The following is a 19,070-nucleotide window of genomic DNA, read 5'->3' on the forward strand; positions in this document are numbered from 1 at the left end:
GGTTGTGACATTATGTAACTTACATGAGATGATTCTTTTACCCTGTGACTCTCGGGGAGCTTATATTGGATTCTTTAAGGAAAACCCCTGAGCATCTTTATGTTCTGGGTGACATAGTTTTAGATTATGTTACATGTGTCCTAGACTATTTTTTGTTTTATTTCTTTATATTCTTTACAATGTTGGTGTTACCTGCCCCATCCCTCCCACATTCATGCTTTTTCTTTTTGTTTTGTTTTGTGTTTGTTTTTGAGGCTTCATCCAGCAGTGCTCAGGGACTCTACCAGATGTGCTGGGTGGGCAACAGGTACCAGCATACAGGTCATGCATACTAGCCTTTGAGCTATCTCCCTGGCTCCAAGCCTTTTGATTTTTATTATTTAGGAGAGGGAAAAGACTATGACTGTACTCAGCTTTGCTCAGGGGCTGACTCTCCTGCTCAGGAGTGAGCCCTGACAGTGCTTGGGGGACCATATGCAGTCTGGGGAATTTGAACTGAGATGTGGAAAGGCCAGTGACTCCTTTACTTTGTCTCTGCTCCAGCCTTTTGGTTTTTAAAGAAAAAAATAAAATTATATATATATATGTATATATATACATATATATATTTAATTGGAACCTAAGTAAGAGGAAGGTATAATTTTGTGTGTGTGTGCGTGTGTGTGTGTGTGTGTGTGTGTGTGTGTATCAACCCGCTGTTTATCGATTCGTTTGAGCGGACCCAGTAACATCTCTTTTCGTCCCTGTCACATGCTAGTGTAGCCTGATGACATATTGGGGGCTCCTTCAGGATCAGGGGAATGAGGACCATTCATTGTTACTGTTTTTGACATATCGAGTATGCCATGGTTAGCTTGTCAGGCTCTGCCGTGCGAGCGGGATGCTGTCGGTAGCTTGCTGGGCTCTCCGAGAGGGATAGAAGCTTTTGGGGCAGCCTCTAATAACCTTTACAGGTGTTCCTAGTCAGGCATATAGGCGGGTATGATACTTTCAGTAACCTGCCGTTTTCTCTGAGAGTGAGAACTAGAGAATAAGAGGTCGTGTGACTGTACGCTTCCGGGAGCTTGGCTTTAGTGTCTCTGGGTCCTGGCTGTTGATGGGGTTACAGGGCAGTTGGTGGGTCTAGCTACTGGAAGGCGGGGGAGCTGGGTGGAGGATGCCCAGTCCCGAACCAGGCAGGCTTGGAGATCTCAGCCCCGGGTCCCATACACCTGGGTTCCTCTGCCGGTTCCTCATCCAGGCGTGTGGAGAGTGGTCTCAGCATGGCTTTGGCTGGGTCCCGGAGGTCTTCAGCTGTTGAGGCTCTGCTCAGGGCAGAGAGGGAAACTCAATCTGCCCTTCTCCAAGGGGCCCCAGTGAGGACAACCAGGCGCGGGGGCAGGAGACTCTGCCTTGTTCTGTTCCGGGAGCTTGGTTTTTATATTGAGCAGGCCCCAATAACATCTCCTTTGTCCTAGCCTTGAGACTTTTAAAAAGTGCCACATTCGAGGCTCTTTCAGGGTCAGGAGAATGAGACCCATCATTGTTACTGGTTTTTGGAATATTGAATACGCCACAGGGAGTTTGCCAGACTCTGCCATGTGGGCAGGATACTTTTGGTAGCCTGCCAGGTTCACCAGAGTAAGACCTAGATAATAAGATGTCGCGCGGTTGCAAATGTGGTCCTGCACTTCTGGGAGCAGGGTTTTAGAGTCTCTGGGTCTTGGCCGTTGATGGGATTACACGGCACCGGGCAGTTGGTGGTTGTAATGCCTGGAAGGTGGGGGATCTGGGTGGAGGAGGCCCAGTCCCAATCTGAGCAGGCTTGGAGATCTATGCCCCGGGTCCCTCTCCCCCCCCCCCCCCCCCACACACACACATATATATTTTTCTTTTATAGGGAGCCAGAGCAGTAGTTCAATAGGTACAATTCAGGTTCAATTCCGAGTACCCCATTTGATCCCCTGAGCACTACAAGGAGCAACCCCTGATCTTAGAGCCAGGAGTAAGCCCTGAGCTCCAAAGAGCCACAGAGAGACGGGGAGGGAGGGATTAAGAGGGAGAGAGAGTGGCGGAGGTGGGGGAATGGAGAGAAGAGTGAGGGGGATGAGAACACACAGCATGTGAACTCAATAGGCTGAGCACGAGCTTTGCATACAGGAGGCCTGGGTTGGATCCTCAGTGTTACAGGGTCACCTGGCACTGCCAGGTTTGGTCCCAAAACAGTTTTAACTGTGAGATAAGACTCAGGTGCAGTTTTTTATCTTTTGTTTTTGGGGGGCACACCTGGCAATGCTTGGGTTACTCTTAGCTCTGCACTCGGCAGTTACTCCTCGTGGTGCTCAGAGGACCATATGGGATGCCAGCGAGCGAAACCAGGTTGGCCTTGTGCAAGGCAAGGTAGCGCCCTACCTGCTGTACTATCTTTCTGGTCCCTCAGTTTATTCTTATACACAAAAGTGTGCTTTTTGTTCTTGTATTTTTATTTCTGAGATTTGCTGTGTTTTGTTGGTGGGGGTGTTGCTTGTTTGGGGGCCACATTTAGTGAGAGTTGGCTACTTCCTGTAGGGTTGCTCCTGGTGGTGCTCCAGTGACCATTTGCTGTCCGGGACGCAGCCTGGGCCTCATATACAAAGCAAGTGCTCACCCCATTGAGTTGTCTTTCTCACCTCCTGGTTCCTATATTTTTACTATGAAATAAAAAATGGGCCACCTTTTTAATTGAAATAAAAAATAAAATGATCACTGGTATCTGTAAATTTTGCACTGTAAAATTAAATAGCAATTCTCGGAGATGAATATTATGCTACTGTAAATGAACAGCTACTGATAATCTCTTCTACCATTTTTGTATATCAATTAGGAAATTAGGCTCAAAACAGTGCTCTTACTCTGTGTAGCTGCACAGGGACTAGAACTCAAGACTTTCAGGTGGCAGATTCCATTTTTCTACTGTATCTTAGTAACTAGTGAACAAGTTAAAGATTGAATAGTTTTTAATCTTAATGAAATACTATCTCTTCAGCCCTAAGTCTTTGTTTGAAGTACCCTGGCTTGGGAGCTAGGGAGTGTTGCCCAATGTCGTGCTGGCACTAACTCACCCTGTCTGGGGGGGGGGGGGGGGGGGGGGCGGGGCGGGACCAAGACCTGGTGGCCAACCCATCAGTTTGCCTTTACAGAGGGTTCTAATTCTTAGTTCTCTATTAGTCTCAGAACCTGAGCGAGCGTGATTATATCTGATCTACCCTCTCTCCTTAGCATATGTACTCATGTGATATAAGGGTCTGCATCAGCATTGCCATTTGCCAACTGCTTAGTGATTTATAGCAATAGCTCATCTTGTAAGTCTCCTCCTAATGCCCCTGTTATTATGCATAATTGTTCTTCTTTCTGGATAGAACTATGTTGAAAGAGAGCACAGCCTAAAGTGACGTCTCCTAAGTCATCATGAAGTTCAGAATTTTTTGATGTGGGGTGAACATATAAGGCACTTCAGCGTCTGTGGTAGACTGTTATGTATGCACTGGTCCCCAGCATGGAGAGTGAGAGCACCCCAGGAAGCAGCCCTTAGAGAAAACAGCAACAGCTTTTTGTGTGCTAAGAGCTATGAGACTGTAGAGGATTTCTTAACAGTGGTAATAGAAGGTGTCTGCTCTTGAAGGTCTTCTCTCATTTAGAGAGAATATTGTTTCTCAACAGGTGCTTTATTGATAGTTTGAATTTTGAACATCAACGAGTAGGGTAGGACACTGAGATGTTTCATCTCCATTAAGTCTAATTTCCTTAACAGGTAGATGTTTCTTTATACCAGGGAGCATAATGATTTTATGGTTGAAAATCACTTTTTAAAGTCCACTCATAACTCTGTGATGGGCAATCCTAGTTACACTTGTGTGTGTGTGTATGAATATATATATATGAATATATATATATAGCAGAGGGGGGTTTAATTTCAAAGAAGCAGCCCCTTCTCTACCCTGACCGCATTATTATTAGGAAAGACTCATTTTACTGAATACTTTTTTTTTTTTTTTGCTTTTTGGGTTACTCCTGACTTTGCACTCAGGAATTACTCCTGGTGCTCAGGGGACCATATGGCATGTTGGGAATTGAACCTGGGTTGGCCATGTGCAAGGCAGACACCCTACCCCCTGTTCTCCAGCCCCATTTACTAGATTCTTTCTTTCTTTCTTTCTTTCTTTCTTTCTTTCTTTCTTTCTAATTTTTATTAGTGAAACACCATGAGGTACAGTTGTAGACTTACAAATTTTTGTGCTTGGGTTTCAATTATGCAATGTTCGAGTACCCATCCCTCCACCAGTGCCCATTTTCCACTACCACTGATCGTAGTATCCCTCCCACCCCCCCCCCACTTCCCCCCAACCTACCTTACCTCTGTGGCAGGGCATTCCCTTTTGTTCTCTCTCTCCTTTTGGGTGCTGTGGTTTGCGAAAGAGGCATTGAGTGGAAATCATGCTCAGTCTATAGTCTACTTTCAGCATGCATCTCTTAATCCTGGGAGGATCCTCCCAACACCCTTTATTTGGTGCTCCCTTCACTATTTGAGCTGCCTTTTCCCCTAGCATGTGCGGCTAGCCTCTAAGCCATGGAGTGAACCTCCTGGTACTTACCTTGACTATTCTTGGGTGTTAGTCTCCTGTTTTGTTACTTTATGTTCCCCAGATGAATGCAATCAATCTTTCTATGTCTGTCCCTCTCTTTCTGACTCATTTCACTTAGCATGATACTTTCCATGTACCACTTATATGTAAATTTCATGACTTCATCTTTTCTGACAGCAATATAGTACTCCATTGTATAGATGTACCAAAGTTTCTTTAACCAGTCATCTGTTCTGGAGCACTCAGGTTTTTTCCAGATTCTGGCTATTGTAAACAGTGTTGCAATGAACAAATAAGTGCAGATGTCACTTCAACTATACTTTTTTGCCTCTCTGGGATATATTCCCAGGAGTGGTATTGCTGGGTCAAACGGGAGCTCAATTTCTAATTTTTGGAGAATCAATCATACTATTTTCCAAAAGGGCTGAATCAGTCAGCGTTCCCACCAGCAGTGGAGGAGGGTCCCTTTCTCGCCACATCCGCGCTAACACAGGTTACTTTTGTTCTTTTGGATGCGGGCCAGTCTCTGTGGTGTTAGATGATATCTCATTGTTGTTTTGATCTGCATCTTCCTGATGATTAATGATGTAGAGCATTTTCTCATGTGCCTTTTTGCCATTCGGATTTCTTCTTTGAGAAAGTTTCTGTTCATTTCATCGCCCCATTTTTTGATGGGGTTGGATGTTTTCTTGTGGAGTTCGACCAGTACTTTGTATATCCTTGATATCAATCCCTTGTTGGATGTGTATTGGGCGAATATCCTTTCCCATTCTGTAGACTGTCTTTGTATTTTGGTCACTGTTTCTTTGGAGGTGCAGAAGCTTCTTAGTTTAAGATAGTCCCATTTGTCTATCTCTTGTTTTCACTTGCTCAGCCAGTGGTGTGACATCTTTGAAGATACTACTAGCTTCAATGTCATGGAGGGTTTTGCCAACTTTTCCCTCAATGTACCTTATGGATTCCGGTCTGATGTTGAAATCTTTAATCCATTTTGATCTTCCTTTTGTACATGGTGTTAGGCAGAGTTCTGAGCCCATTTTTTTGCATGTAGCCGTCCAGTTTTGAATTACAATTTGTTAAAGAGGCTTTCTTTGCTCCACTTAACATTTCTTGCTCCCTTGTCAAAGATTTGATGATAATATTTTTGGGGGGACATGTCAGTATATTCAACCCTGTTCCATTGGTCTGCAGCTCTGCCTTTGTTCTACTGGATACTTTTTAAGCAAGTTAATTCAGCAGCTATTTCTACATTGTATCTTCTGAGGCTAGAGAGAGAGCACGCAGCAGATAGCATGCTTACCTTGCATACTGCTAATCCAGATTTGATCTTTTATCGCTCCTTATGGTCCCCTGGACACACCCCCACAAAGGGAACATTTGGGCAGAGGGTAGGGGTGGATCTGCCCTACTGAAGGGATTGTCTTTATTGTTTGAGGTTTTTTTTTGTTTTGTTTTGTTTGGAAGCCACACCAGACAGTGCTCAGAGGTTACTCCCAGCACTATACTCAGGACTCACTCCTAATAGTGCTCAAGGACCATATGGGATGCCCAGGGATCCAACCCAGGGCAGTTGCATGCAAGACAAATGCCCTGCCCGCTATACTATCACTCTAGCCCTGATGGATTTTTTTTTTTTAAATGAACTATAAGCCCTACTCACTTAGCTCTACTCAGTAAGGTTATTGTCACTGTCACTGTCTTCCCGTTGTTCATCGATTTCCTCAAGGGGGCCCAGTAACATTGTGAGACTTGTTACTGTGTTTGGCATATAGAATACCTCACGGGTAGCTTGCCAGTCTTTGTCATGCGAGTGAGATACTTTCAGTAGCTTGCTGGGCTCTCCGAGAGGGGCAGAGGAATCAAACTCAGGTCGATCGGGTCGGCCGCGTGCAAGGCAAATACCCTAATCATTGTGCTATCGCTCCAGCCCATTAAGGTTATTATTTTGTCATATCCCATTGTAGCGATTATTTAATTTTCTGTATCTTACCCTGTTGCCCTGGGCTAGAGCTATAGCACAGTGGGTAGGGCGTTTGCCTTGCACGCGACCAACTGGGCCAACCCAGGTTCTATTCCTCCGCCCCTCTCAGAGAGCCCAGCAAGCTACTACCAAGAGTATCTCGCCTGCTCGGCAAAGTTGTGATGTATTCTGTATGCCAAACACAGTAACAAGTGTCACAATGGAGACATTACTGGGCCCGCTCTGGCAAATTGATGAACAATGGGAGGGCAGTGACAGTGACCCTGTTGCCCATGGTTGGCTCTGAGCTTAAAAACTATAAATATTGAGTTCTTCGTAAAATGTATTTGTGTAAACTTTCCAATGATGTAAAGACTGGCATTCCATGTCTGAAGTTAAATAAGGTTTCCACTTTTCCTCCTGCTCTTTTCCCTTCTTTTTGATTGTGGGGCTGGGTATCCTCTCCTGTGTGTCAGCTCTCTGTCTGTCTGAGCCCTTTCCTCAGGTCTGACTCTAGCCTCACCAGCCAGATTGTGTTAGGGGTTCACAGAGAACAGATCTGCTCACAAGGCCTCCTCCACCTATGCACTTTGTCCTGCCCAGGCTTGGTTTCTTCACCCCTGACCCCAGACCTGAGAGTCTCTCCACCTGTCTGCCTCTAAGCCCCATAGCAGATGCTTCACCACCCTGAAAATTAAACTCCATTTTACCCCAGTGTCCATTTGTTGGCCTAGCCTTTGCTGCTTTTTTTTTTTTTTTTGTAATGTGCTTATCGCCTGTCTAGGGGATGGGTGTGGTTCTTGAGAGCAGAAACCTTGTCTGTCCTTCTTGGGTCTTCTTCAGTGGAGACATGAGAGGGAGGCTCCTCAGGAGAGAGTCAGTAAAGTCTCTCACCTAATGCTTTTTGAGTCATGAGATTTGGAAGGTTAGGTAGGGGTTTATTACTATGCCATCTTCCCTTTGGCATTTCTTTGTTGTATACGTCAGTATCCCTGATCACATGCTGTAGAACTGAGAGATACTCCTGGCTTTGCGCTCAAGGATCACTCCTAGTGGGGCTTGGAGGACCATATGGAGTGCCAGGGATCAAGCAAATGCCTTTCCAGCCTTCTTTAGTATTTCTTTGTCTTTTTCTCTAAGAATATTTTTAAGACTTGATAAAAATGAAAAGGGGAGGTATCACACCTTCATTTCAGACTACCAAAGAACTCACAAAAAAGAGAATGCAGGGTTTTAAAAAATTACTTGTTTGACCCTTGAGTAATTATCTAGCTCATGATTTAATACGCTACTTCTAATGCCTGGTATTCTTGCCTTCCCTTGCTAATCAGAGTGGTATTTTGGACTAGAAGGGGCCTGGTAACAGGACATCTTGGAAGAACCATGGTGCTGTTTAGCTTGAATCTCACAGCCTTCGGGTTTCCCTTTGTTGGTATTAACAGGAGTTCCAACATGATGTGAGCTCTCAGGCTTACTGTGCAAATTCTTCATTTCTGTTTTCAGAAGATGACTTATTCAAATGGAAATATACTTCAGCTTTTGCTCTAGCCCTCCCTTTACTGCAGTATATGTAAAAACCTGAGAAAATAGTCTTATTTCTTTAAGATAACTTGTACCAAAAAAATTAGTACAGAATAAAACAGATGTCAGTGCTTAGTCATGCAATAGTTCTTTTTTTTTTTTTCCCCAGAAGATGGCTTTCTGGGGGAAACAAAAAAGCAGCTATAATGTCAGCTTAGTAGGATCTAATTTTGACAGGAGTTAATCTTAAGGCTAAGATGACTATTTCCCAGTATGCATTAGGTCCCTAGGGAATGTTCCTACCTAATGTTAGCAGTCTTGTACTCCTAGTTTCTTTCTCCTTATCTCCACCTGCTTTCTAAAACAATGTGGATGTTTATAAAAGTTAGCAGTTCACTTGCAGATTTTCAACTCCAGGAAATGGATTAAACTCTTGTCTCACGAAAGATTTTTGAGAACGACTATCTAAAGTGGGTATTCCTTAAATTATGGGTGTCATCTTAATCATCTTAATCATCACTAACTACATTAGAAATTCTTCAGAGCCTTTTATGAACTATGTCCTCAATTCTTTTTTTCTCTGGATGAGGGCACATCTGGTACTCTTAGGAAGCTGCTCGTGGTGTAGTGCCATGTGGTGCCAGGGATCAAACATCCCTATGCATACACTTGCGCCCTTTGAACCATCTCCTGGCCCCTATAGTAGTCAGTTCTTAGTAAAATACGAAGGGTGGAGCATTTGTTTCCCTCAGAGTTCTGTTAGGTGGGTGGCTGGGTTAGACTTCGTGCGAGAGACTTCCCTCTGACGTGCTGCTGTGAGCAGGGATGCACACATGCAGGTGTTGTATCAAACAAGAGAAGGGACAGCAACAAGGCAGTGGATGGGGGAGAGTTGGAGGGCAGTCACACTGAGGTCTCTATAGCCCGTTTTAGTTTTGTTCTAGGTAATGAAAACAGCAGCTCTGTGGGATGCTGCTGGTATTTCCCTTCCACAGATCCGGGTTCAGGTTTCCCGCTCTTATTTGCTCTTTCTCTGCTAGAGACCTGTTTAGTATTCGCCTGTCTTTGAAAAGAAAAGACAAGACAAGAAAAGAAAAGAAGAAAAGCAGACTTCTTCACTGCAATTACTATACGCAACTGAGATTGTTTTCTAGACTACTCAAGAGTGTCTTCATCTGAGCTTCAACTTCAGCTCACTACTACCAGTTACTCTACAGAGCTGATTCACCAAACTACTCTTTCAAGAGTGTCTCCATTTTCACCAGGGTCCTTATTAACATTCTAGTTCAAAATTTAGATGACTCTTTCATAGTCATTTTTCTTTTTTTCAAACTCTTCTCCCATATCACCCCTGTCCCTGCAGAGGGATGAGAGAGAGAGAGAGAGAATGCACATGTGTGTTTGTGTGTGTGTGTGTGCGCACGTGCGCACACACACACACTTTTTTTTAAAAAAATTTCCAAAATCTCCTGTGTTTCCAAAATACAAGTGTCCTGATCAAACTGCTACCTACAAGTCAAGGAACACTGAGCAAAGCTGCAGCAGCTCTGTCTCTCAATTTTCTCATTTATAAAATAGGGGAAATAATTTATCAGAAGGTAGTATAAGGATACCTAGCATTTTGTAAATACTCAGTATTAGCTGCTGCCAATATATTATCTATAGTATTATTGTCATTGATATTGCTGGCTGTAGCCATAGCTTCTGGACAGGATCTGTAGTCATCATCCTTTTATAAGTTTCCCAGAGTGGAACAGAGGCCTAAGGAATGACTTTGCATGAACTCTTAACTCCTAGGAAAGGCCCAAATTCTTTGTCAGGCTCCTTCAGCCACATTTATATGATCTAGTCTCAGGGCTATATCCAAACTGTTCAGAAGAACTTTTTTTCTGCTGAGAGAGGCAGAGTCAGATTACTACCTTCTAATCCTAAAAATTAGCAGGAAAAAAAAATCACTAAGGGTCAGAGAGATAGTATAGCCGGTAAGGCGCTTGCCTTGAACGCATCTGGCACAGGTTTGATCTTTAGTACCTGATATGCTCTCCTGAGCCTGCTAGGAGGAAGTCCTGTGCACCTCCAGGTGTGTAAGTATGGCTCCAACCCCCCAAGTACCCCACCCTACACACACACAAAATCACTTAGGTTCTTACTGGGTCGACAGAGACAACATGTCATCAGTGGACTTGTTGACTTATCAGTATGACATGTCAGTCATACATACTTACTTGAAGATTGCTGATTGAGCTGACTGGGCACATGTGAAAGCCCAGGGCCACTCCATGGTCCATAAAACCCGGGCCACACCTCAGTGCATGCCATAAAGCCCAGAGTTCCTGCTGGCTTCATGCTTTTCCTGTTCACGTAGTATAAATGCAATAAACAAGGAAGAACCTGCCCACACCTGAAGCCTGGTCTGATCACGTGATGTATATAGTTTGGAAAGATTGAAGGGTGGTGGGTTTTAGATGAGTCTAGCATTTTCTAGTTTCAACCTTTAGCTTTTTTGGGGGGAGGGGAAGGGTGGGACCATGCGCCTCGCCTCATACATACAAGCTGAGTGCTTGATCTGAGCTTCATTCTTAGCCCAAACTTTAGCTTTTTGTCCCTATGATGTAAATATCAAAAGATTTTTATTCTTGTTTAGTAAGTTCCCTGGGAAGCATAATAAGGTTGACCCCTACCTTCCCCCCCCCCCCACCCCCCGCCTTTTTTTTTTTTTTTTTTTTTGAGTAACTAAAGGATCAGGAGCACCTGACATAACCTGAGGCACTTCTGCTTTTGGTGAGTGGTGGAGGAAAGGCTGTGCTTAGCATTCTGGAGATGGCTTGTTGGGTTTATATAAACAGATCCAGCCTTCTTTGGGGCATCTCTTGTTCTCAAGTCACTGTGTTCTAACATCTGTTCATTTTATCTTCATCCAAAAATCGTCCTGTCACTTCTGGCGCTAGTTCGTACACTGTACTTCCTGCTCACTTATACTTCTCCCTCCCTATTTAATGAAATAATTTCACATATAAGCACATGCAAAATGGTTATACACAGGTTGCTCCTCAGTCTGGTCATTTGTTAAAAATTATCACTGAACATTGCTAAGTGCTTTCCTTTCAGAGGTTTTGCATTTTGTCCTCTAGTTTTAGTTATATTTGTTATGTAAGTAATGCAGCCTTCTAAGTACTGTCTTCTGGGAATATATATATATATATATATATATATGTTTTGGGCCACAGCTGGCAATGCTCAGGGCTTACTCCTGACTCTGCACTCAGGAGTTACCTCTGGTGGTGCTCAGGGGACTAGATGGGATGCTGGGGATTACATCTGGGTCTGCTGAATGCAAGGCAAACACCTTACCCTCGGCACTATCACTCCTGCCTTCCAAGATAGGTAGATTCAAAGGTAAAGGTAAAAGGTAAAGGCCCTCCCGTTGATCATCGATTTGCTCGAGCAGGCCCAGTAACGTCTCCATTGGAGACTTTGTTGTTACTGTGTCTGGCATATCAAATACTCTCGGAAGCTTGCCGGGCTCTCCAAGAGGGGTGGAGGAATCGAACTCGGGTCGGCCATGTTGGCCGCGTGCAAGGCAAACGCCCTACCCAAGAGCAAATAGAATGAAGAGGGGCTGAAGTTAAGTGGTGGAGCACTTATGTGTTTCCAGCCCCAGCTTCAATCCCTGGCACAGCAGGAAGAAAGAGACTAAGATGTAAATATGCTTAGTGTTTAATCAGAAATGGGATGCATAGAATTTGGTGGGATTGGGAGAATTTGCAGTCATGTAAAGACCAGCTATGGAGAGAGATACTGTGTCTGCAGTCACAGAATCCATTAGTGACAAAGCCTAGCACACATCTGCCTCCTAGAGTCCTAGACTCTTCCTTCTGTGCTACTCTCCCACCTCTCACCTAGTATTTTCTTTTCTTTTTTTCCTTCCCTTCCCCTCCCCTCATGCCATGATCCCCCCCCCATTTACATATTTTCACGTATAACCCTGAAAATGTCCTAAGAAACACCACTCTGCTCCAGAGTGAGCCTCCCACAAATTTTTCCTCAGTCTAAACTCATTTGTTTCCAGTGGGAGAACACATACAGAGCCAAGGCCAATGCCTGGCACACAGTAGGAAAATACCCCAGCCAGAAACCACCTTTGCCATGATCTTCCTAATTTGCACTACTCAATTTACACTTATTTGTACTATCTTGTTGTTTGCCTAGCTATAGATATATCTCCTCAGCCAGGTAGCAAGTAAGCTTGTGGGCATAAGAATCCATGACTGACTCATGTTTCCTCGAAGTATCTGCTTAGCACTTTAGATATACAAAGAATGGTTGAATATGAAACAAGGGTTCTATAAAAAGAAGGATTGGAAATTCTAGCACTAGTGTTGACTAGGCATCTAGCTTGCAAACTCGTCTGATACCTGGCTCTGTAAATCAGGGTTGTAAGAACTTACTGCCAAAAGGTTTACTTTTGCTAGCCTGAGTATGAATGTTCGATATGTCCTTTTTCTCTTGCTATGCTCTGGGTTTGTTGGTTTGTTTGGGGGCCATATGCTATGGTACTCGGGTCTCTTCCTGGGCTGACCCCCCGGCATTGCTCAGGGAACCATACATGGTGCTGGGGATCAGACACAGGAGTTAACTGGAAAGTAAAGCAAGAAAAGTGCCACTGTGTCACCTGCCCGTGTGTTCTGATATTTCACGTGTTCTGGTGTTTTTAGGAGCCACTGAACCTACCATGAGTAAGAAATTTTACTTTGGGGCCACATTCATCTGTGCTTAGGAATCACTCTTGGCAGGTTTAGGAAGCTATGTGGGGTGTAGGGGATTGAATCCCAGTGGGCCACATGCGAGGGAAGTACCCTACAGATCATACTATCTCTCCACCCCATCGTAAGAAATTTTGATATTGCTCAGGAGCTTTGGTGGCACACTTCAACTGGGCAGTTGCCTAGCTACCCATGGTCATAGTAAAGGTTGCAGTTGCTTCCTGAAGTGGCCCAATCGCATACCCTTCCTGTGTTGACATCAAATGCCTAGCCAGAGAGGCTGAAATCATGACACAGCAACATGGCTCAGTTGGAAATAGCAGATTGAGGGTTTCATTGAAATCTGGGAACTTGATGGAAAAAAATTGATCTATTCTCATCCTAAGCCAGTTCCAACTGAGATCTTGCCCTTGTCTTTCCGAGTCAGCTGTCTAATGGCCTAAGCTGTCTGTTAATAGTATTTAATGTTTCCACATAGCTAAGCTGAAGACTGGAAAGAAACGTAAAGAGCCAAATGGGATAGAAGGAGTACAGGCTCAGGAGTTCCACCTGAGCTTGAATCCAGGCCCTGCCACTTGATCTAGATGGTGATTTTGAATAATCAGTAATTTCTCTGAATCTTGGGTTCCTGGTACAGCTACCTCTGTCAGAGCAGAGTGTGCTGGTGAGGTAAGCGATTGTCCTGCACTTGGCACCTTGGCTGGCTCAGAGGCGGCTCTCCCTGGCAGGTCCTGTCTCCTCAGCCTAGTCCCACTGCACCTTTCTGCTTCCATTTCCCAGTGTTTGATTGCAGAAAGGGCTCCTCATCGCATGGACTAGGTCTTTATTTTGTCCCCCCTTGCTTTTTTCTCATATTGCAACAGGCATCCCGGGCCCAAATCCTAGACAAAGCCACAGAATATATCCAGTATATGCGAAGGAAAAACCACACACACCAGCAAGATATTGACGACCTCAAGCGGCAGAATGCTCTTCTGGAGCAGCAAGGTGAGCACGTGGGCTGGTGGGGCAGCTGGCCCTGCTGTGCTCCAGCCAGGTCAGGGCTTCGCACTGGGTCTGCCGAGTCAGAGCCAGTTCCGGAGCATGTGCTCGCACGCTGCTGCAGCCCTGCTTCCCGGGCCTGAGTCAATGAGTATTAGCGCCTTACCGAAGAAGGACCTGAGCCGCCAGTGAGGGCACAGTCGAGTCTAGGGGTTGGACCTCTGGAGACGTTGACCTTTTCTGACCTGATCCCTCCCCTTTTGGGAGCTCAGGTGCTCTGCCTGCAGTAGGGGTTACGCCTGACATCAGGTGTCCAAAAAGAGCTTTGAGCTCCTCGGATTGGAGTGTGATGTGTAAGTACCAGAAACTCCAGGTGTTCAGGGACAGTGAGCCCACCCCGTTGTCCAGGGTAGTCCGATCAGGGCAGCCCGTGGGCCAGGCCCGTGCTGTTCTCCAATGCTCACACCCGCCTTTTCCTACAACCACAGGGGAAAGCGAGAGCTGATCAAGTTCTTTGTTCCTGGGGAATTCACTTCTCTTCCTCCCTCATGGAAGATGCAAGTAAAAGGAAATGCAAGTAACCACCTGGGTTAGAACACCTCAAATGAAATAAAATAAAATATAAATGGGTGACCTTCTAGGCTCAAGCTGAGCTGAACCAAGGGATGGGCAGCGGGAGGCGGCAGCGGGTTGGTTACTGGGCCGAGCAGCCTGCATGTAGGGGCTGTGTGTTGAAGGCCCAGGTATTCTGTGTGGATTGGTAACTTGCTTCCAAGTGTCCAGCTTGTCTTTCCAAATGGATCTTGTACATGAGAGCTAAGCCAAAATTTTCCTTTGGCTGGTACGTCTTATGTCATCCTTGCCTGCTGTTGTGTGTCCTTCACACCCTGGTGGAGCCTGGCGTTGCCAGGCGCTTCTCTCATTGCACTGCTCCCACAGGGAGCTCACGTTCCTGTCTCCACACCGGGCTTCCGTGACAGGACGGTGACATTACAAGCTTTTTCTTTAGGGTTGGGTGGCTCGCAGAGTGGCCGGCCACGTCCACTGGGCCCCCAGGTCTGACTGGGAAAGGAGGGAACTGAAATGTGTGGGTGGGGCAGCCACCGGAAGGGAGTTACTTCTGAGCTCCTCCCCTGTGCCTCGGGCCAGCAAGCCCTTCGGAAGAACAGGCTGGACCCTGAGCCGAGACTCGGTTTCTCCCCCCAGTTTCCGGAAGACTATAACCCACTCGCTTGGTTGCCTTTCAGTCCGTGCACTGGAGAAGGCGAGGTCGAGTGCCCAGCTGCAGACCAACTACCCCTCCTCAGACAACAGCCTCTACACCAACGCCAAGGGCAGCACCATCTCTGCCTTCGACGGAGGCTCGGACTCCAGCTCAGAGTCGGAGCCCGAAGAGCCCCAAAGCAGGAAGAAGCTCCGGATGGAGGCCAGCTAAGCTCCGGCGGGGCAGGCCAGCAATAAAAACTGTCTGTCTCCTCCGTCGTCTCATCCTCCTATCAGTTCATCTTTAGAACCCTCAGAACCATTTAAGAGACTTTATTTTTTTTTCCTCTTTCTCCCTTTTTTTTTTAATTTTATTTTTTTTGTAGAAGCTCTTGGACAACAGCTCTCGTTTTCCTTTCCCATTTCCACTTTTTTTTTTAAAACCTTTCCCTTCAGGGATTCCCCGTTCCCACCAGGAATTTTTAAACCAAAACACCCCAACTTGGCAGCTTTTTTCTGTGGAGGACAGACGGCCGGCCGGACCTCTGAGCACATGGTGTCCTGACCACGACCAGCTCCTCCTGCCCTGCCGGGCATGTGCCCCGGGGACTCCTGCCCTCCCAGCCCCCAAGGCCACTCCTCCCAGGCCACCCTCACCTCTGATAGACTTTGTGAATCTGTTGGACTGCTCTGCTTTCCGAAGATGACCTGTTCGGAGTAATCAGAATGACTCCCCCCTTCATTTTAAGGATTTTTTCCCCCTAAAAAAAGCTGTTTATTGCTCCTGTTGAAAGACCAGATCCTTGAAGAAGTTTGTGGTGTAAAGGAAGTAGGAAGAGATGAGCAGCGCAGAGTCTATGGCCCGTTTCACTCCTGCTTCTCTCAGCCAGCCTTAGGGAGGGCCGCGTGACACTCGTGTGTGGTATGTGTGCGGGACAGGTGGCAGCAGTGAGAGGGAGCCACCAGGGGGTGGTGGTAGGGGGCGGGACAGGGAGGGAGAATCGGGTGGGGTAGAGCTTTTGTATTGAGGGCCAGTGATAATGTTTTGATATTTATTTCCTGCTACTGAAATTTGAATCTGAATGAATCGTCCCTATTTCTGATGATGTCGGTATTGCAAAGCGACAGATTCATAAAGTAATGATCAAATTTTCCTTTCTTTCCGTGTGTATTTCTAAGAAATAGAGCCAACTGATTTTGTATGTAAATACCAAGAGCAATTTACCTGGTACTAAACATCCCAGTGCGGACCCCTCCCTGCCCCACCCTGCTCCCCGACCCTCCTGGAACCTACCCCATTGTGTGATCCAGCCCTGGTCTGGCTGCCGTCAGCGGATCCCAGGGAAGGTTTTGTGTGTTTAGGCCTCATTTTCTTTGTCTCTTTCCTACTCCGTTCCCAGCATCTGCTGATTTCTAGTGTATACTCTGTAGTCTCAGTCTGTGTTTGGTTCCATTCCATGGAAATAAAAAGTATGTTGTACATACTGCCGAAGAATTGTCTTGCAAGTTAAGGCTTCCCCCTTTACTATAAGACTATAAATAAAAACTTATTTTATCCTTCTTGGTGGTGGTGTCTTCTTGCCAGGATGGCTAAGGGAAAGGCCAATGTGGCTCCATAGACAGAAACCATGGAGAACAGAAGGGCAGCTGGAAGCCAGATAGTTTTCAATTTTTTAAGGTTCAGGGGGACAGGGCCGAGGGCTGTGCAGGTGGAGAAATGGAAGGCAGTGTCTGCTCATTGGATAGGTGTTCTTGAGGTGCCAGCAGGGATGGGACTGTCCTGGGTCACATTTCTGGATCCAGTTCCTGAGAAATAAGTGAAACTTGGGAAATGGCGAACTCAGAGCTTGGAATTGGAGTTCTCCTGGTAATGAATGCTGAGTTTAGAGGTGACTGGTATTCTGTTTCTACAGTGTGCCAGTATGTTGTTAGGAGGCTGCAGAGGTCTAGAAGTTAAAGATCTGGTAGCGTCACTTTGTTTTGGGGGCACGCTGGCAGTGCTCAGCGCCCTTCTGCTGTACTGTCTCTCCAGTCCCCAGGAAACATCATGTTTACTCAGGTCAGGGACCCAGCATTGGCATAAATTGACTTGTCCTGAAAAGGAAGAGAATTTATGGCCTGAATACAGCTCAGTGTTGATTTTCCTCCCTGACACCTGTGAAATACTCGAGTTCCTAGAACAGAGGAGAGAGTCAAGTCAGTTCATTGATTGCATCTTCTTTTTCTTTTTTTGGTTTTTGGGTTAACACCCAGCAGTGCTCAGAACTTCTTGCTCTTAAACTCAGGGATCATTCCTAGTAGGGCTGGGAGACTGGGGGGACTGTTTGGAATGTTGGGGCTCAAACCCGCGGGGGTGGGGGGAACACGTGCAACAAGCACCCTATCTGCTGTACTATTGCTCCAGCCCTCGACACTTTTTTTTGGAGGGTAGAGAGTTGGGGTTTTTATTCCTCCAATGCCAGATCCATAATTTTCGATTAAGGAAGTTGGCAGGCAGGTCCTCCTAGAATGGGCAGTTTTTAACATGATCGACCCCCCTCACCACCACCACCACCATAATTCTGTTAAGGAAAATAAGGCTACGAGGGGAGCTCCTATTTCAGAGCAGGAAAGGAACCAGGAAAAAAAATAATTGGGAAGAATCAGGTGATTTCGTTTACCATTTACTGCCTATCCGGCCTTAGTTTTAAACCTCACTTGGCACATTGTCGGCTTGCTCAGTCTGGGTGTTGGAAAGGGCACCAAGGATATGGCTCACAGGAGAGCTATTGCATGTGTGAGATACCAGGCACACTGCTCCCCCAAATGAAGAAAAGATCCTTAAAAAGCTCTGGCTGAGATGTGTGTGAAGCTGTGGGCATCCTGTGACAGGGAGGGCGCGAGGGGAGATCCTCAAGCCGGCCCTGGCCGCAGGACACTGGCTGGACAAGGGGTTATGTTTCAAGGTTCTCCAAATTTTATAAATCAGTCAGAGGAAAAAGTGCCACAGCAGATAGCTGGCTCACCTGGGGAAATAATCACCTGCCTGACAGGCTGAGCAGAACAGCAGGTAGTGGGGGTAAGGGCTGGAGGTGGGGTGCCTCTGGGAGCAGCTGTCTGGAAAGGAAAACAAGGTTAGAGACCTCCGCTCAGGGGACTAATGAAAGTCACAGCCCAGTTCTCTGGCATGTGCTAGATGCCCTGCTGCTGTGGGCCACACGCTGAGGCAGGACTGGGGGGGGGGGGGGGGGGGGGGGGCTTGCCAGCACCGTTGTTCTTGGGTTGGTTCTCTCTGCTTTGCAAAGTCCTAGAGAGCCTGGAAGGCCGCTGATGTGTCACTACTGCTCCTGGCTTTACTCAGGCCTTTTAAGAACTGCCTCTTTGTCTTTGCAGAGGTGTGCTATTTCACTTTGTCCCTTGCTCCAAACTTTAAATGTACTTTAAATGACCCAGTTTTAAAATTTCTTGCTCTACTTAATCCCATATGTAAAGTAGCCCCCAACATCAGCAAAGAGTTATCTGAGCTTCTAGAGCTATGTCTGCTAGGAAAGGTTTCAAAACCAAGACAAGGACCTGAGAGATGGCTGCAAAGTTTGGAGCAGGGCTTCAGTGCCGAGCACTGCCTGGCACCCCAATACCACCAAGAATGAGCCCTGAGCACAGAGCTGGGAATAGGCGTAGAGCACTGCTAGATGTGCCCCCCCCCCCCCAAAAAAAAACAAAAAAAACCCACATACACATAATGATAAATTAAAAGACCGAGGGCCAGGGAGAAAATAGCTTAAAGGGCTCAAGTACATTCTTTGCTATGCTAGGGCCCTGGATTCTATTCTCAGTACCACACTGTGTTCCCTACCCCCATAATGCTGCCAGGAGTGACCCTCAGGCACCGGCCCAATGCTGGGCCTGAACCAGGACCGAGTTCTGCTTCTAATATCAGAGTGTTTTGTGCTTAAGTGCTCAAATTAGGCTGAGTGCAAAAACCCTGTCTCGGTCACTGGGTATATCCAGTCCTCTGAAACGAGAACAGCAGTGGCAGCCTCGAATGGTGGTTGTAAGGAT

At 46.2% G+C, this 19,070-nt stretch overlaps 1 protein-coding gene across 7 annotated transcripts in view; it reads left to right on the forward strand.

Moving 5' to 3' along the window:
- MAX (MYC associated factor X) overlaps positions 1-16,589 on the forward strand; it is a 29,454-nt gene extending 12,865 nt beyond the window's left edge. For 2 of the 7 annotated variants that reach the window (XM_056133757.1, XM_056133756.1), the window contains 2 exons: positions 13,709-13,832; positions 15,074-16,589. In XM_056133757.1, the coding sequence (XP_055989732.1) occupies positions 13,709-13,832; positions 15,074-15,261 (312 nt within the window). In that variant the 3' untranslated portion in view covers positions 15,262-16,589. Of the gene's footprint in view, positions 1-13,708; positions 13,833-14,314; positions 14,416-15,073 lie in introns of all 7 variants that reach the window. The other 5 variants (XM_056133759.1, XM_056133758.1, XR_008795069.1 and 2 more) reach the window with 4 other exon arrangements.
- The last annotated feature ends 2,481 nt before the right edge of the window (positions 16,590-19,070 follow it).

Source organism: Sorex fumeus, unplaced genomic scaffold (assembly GCF_029834395.1).
Source record: "Sorex fumeus unplaced genomic scaffold, SorFum_2.1 ptg000098l, whole genome shotgun sequence".
In the NCBI taxonomy this organism is placed as follows: domain Eukaryota; kingdom Metazoa; phylum Chordata; class Mammalia; order Eulipotyphla; family Soricidae; genus Sorex; species Sorex fumeus.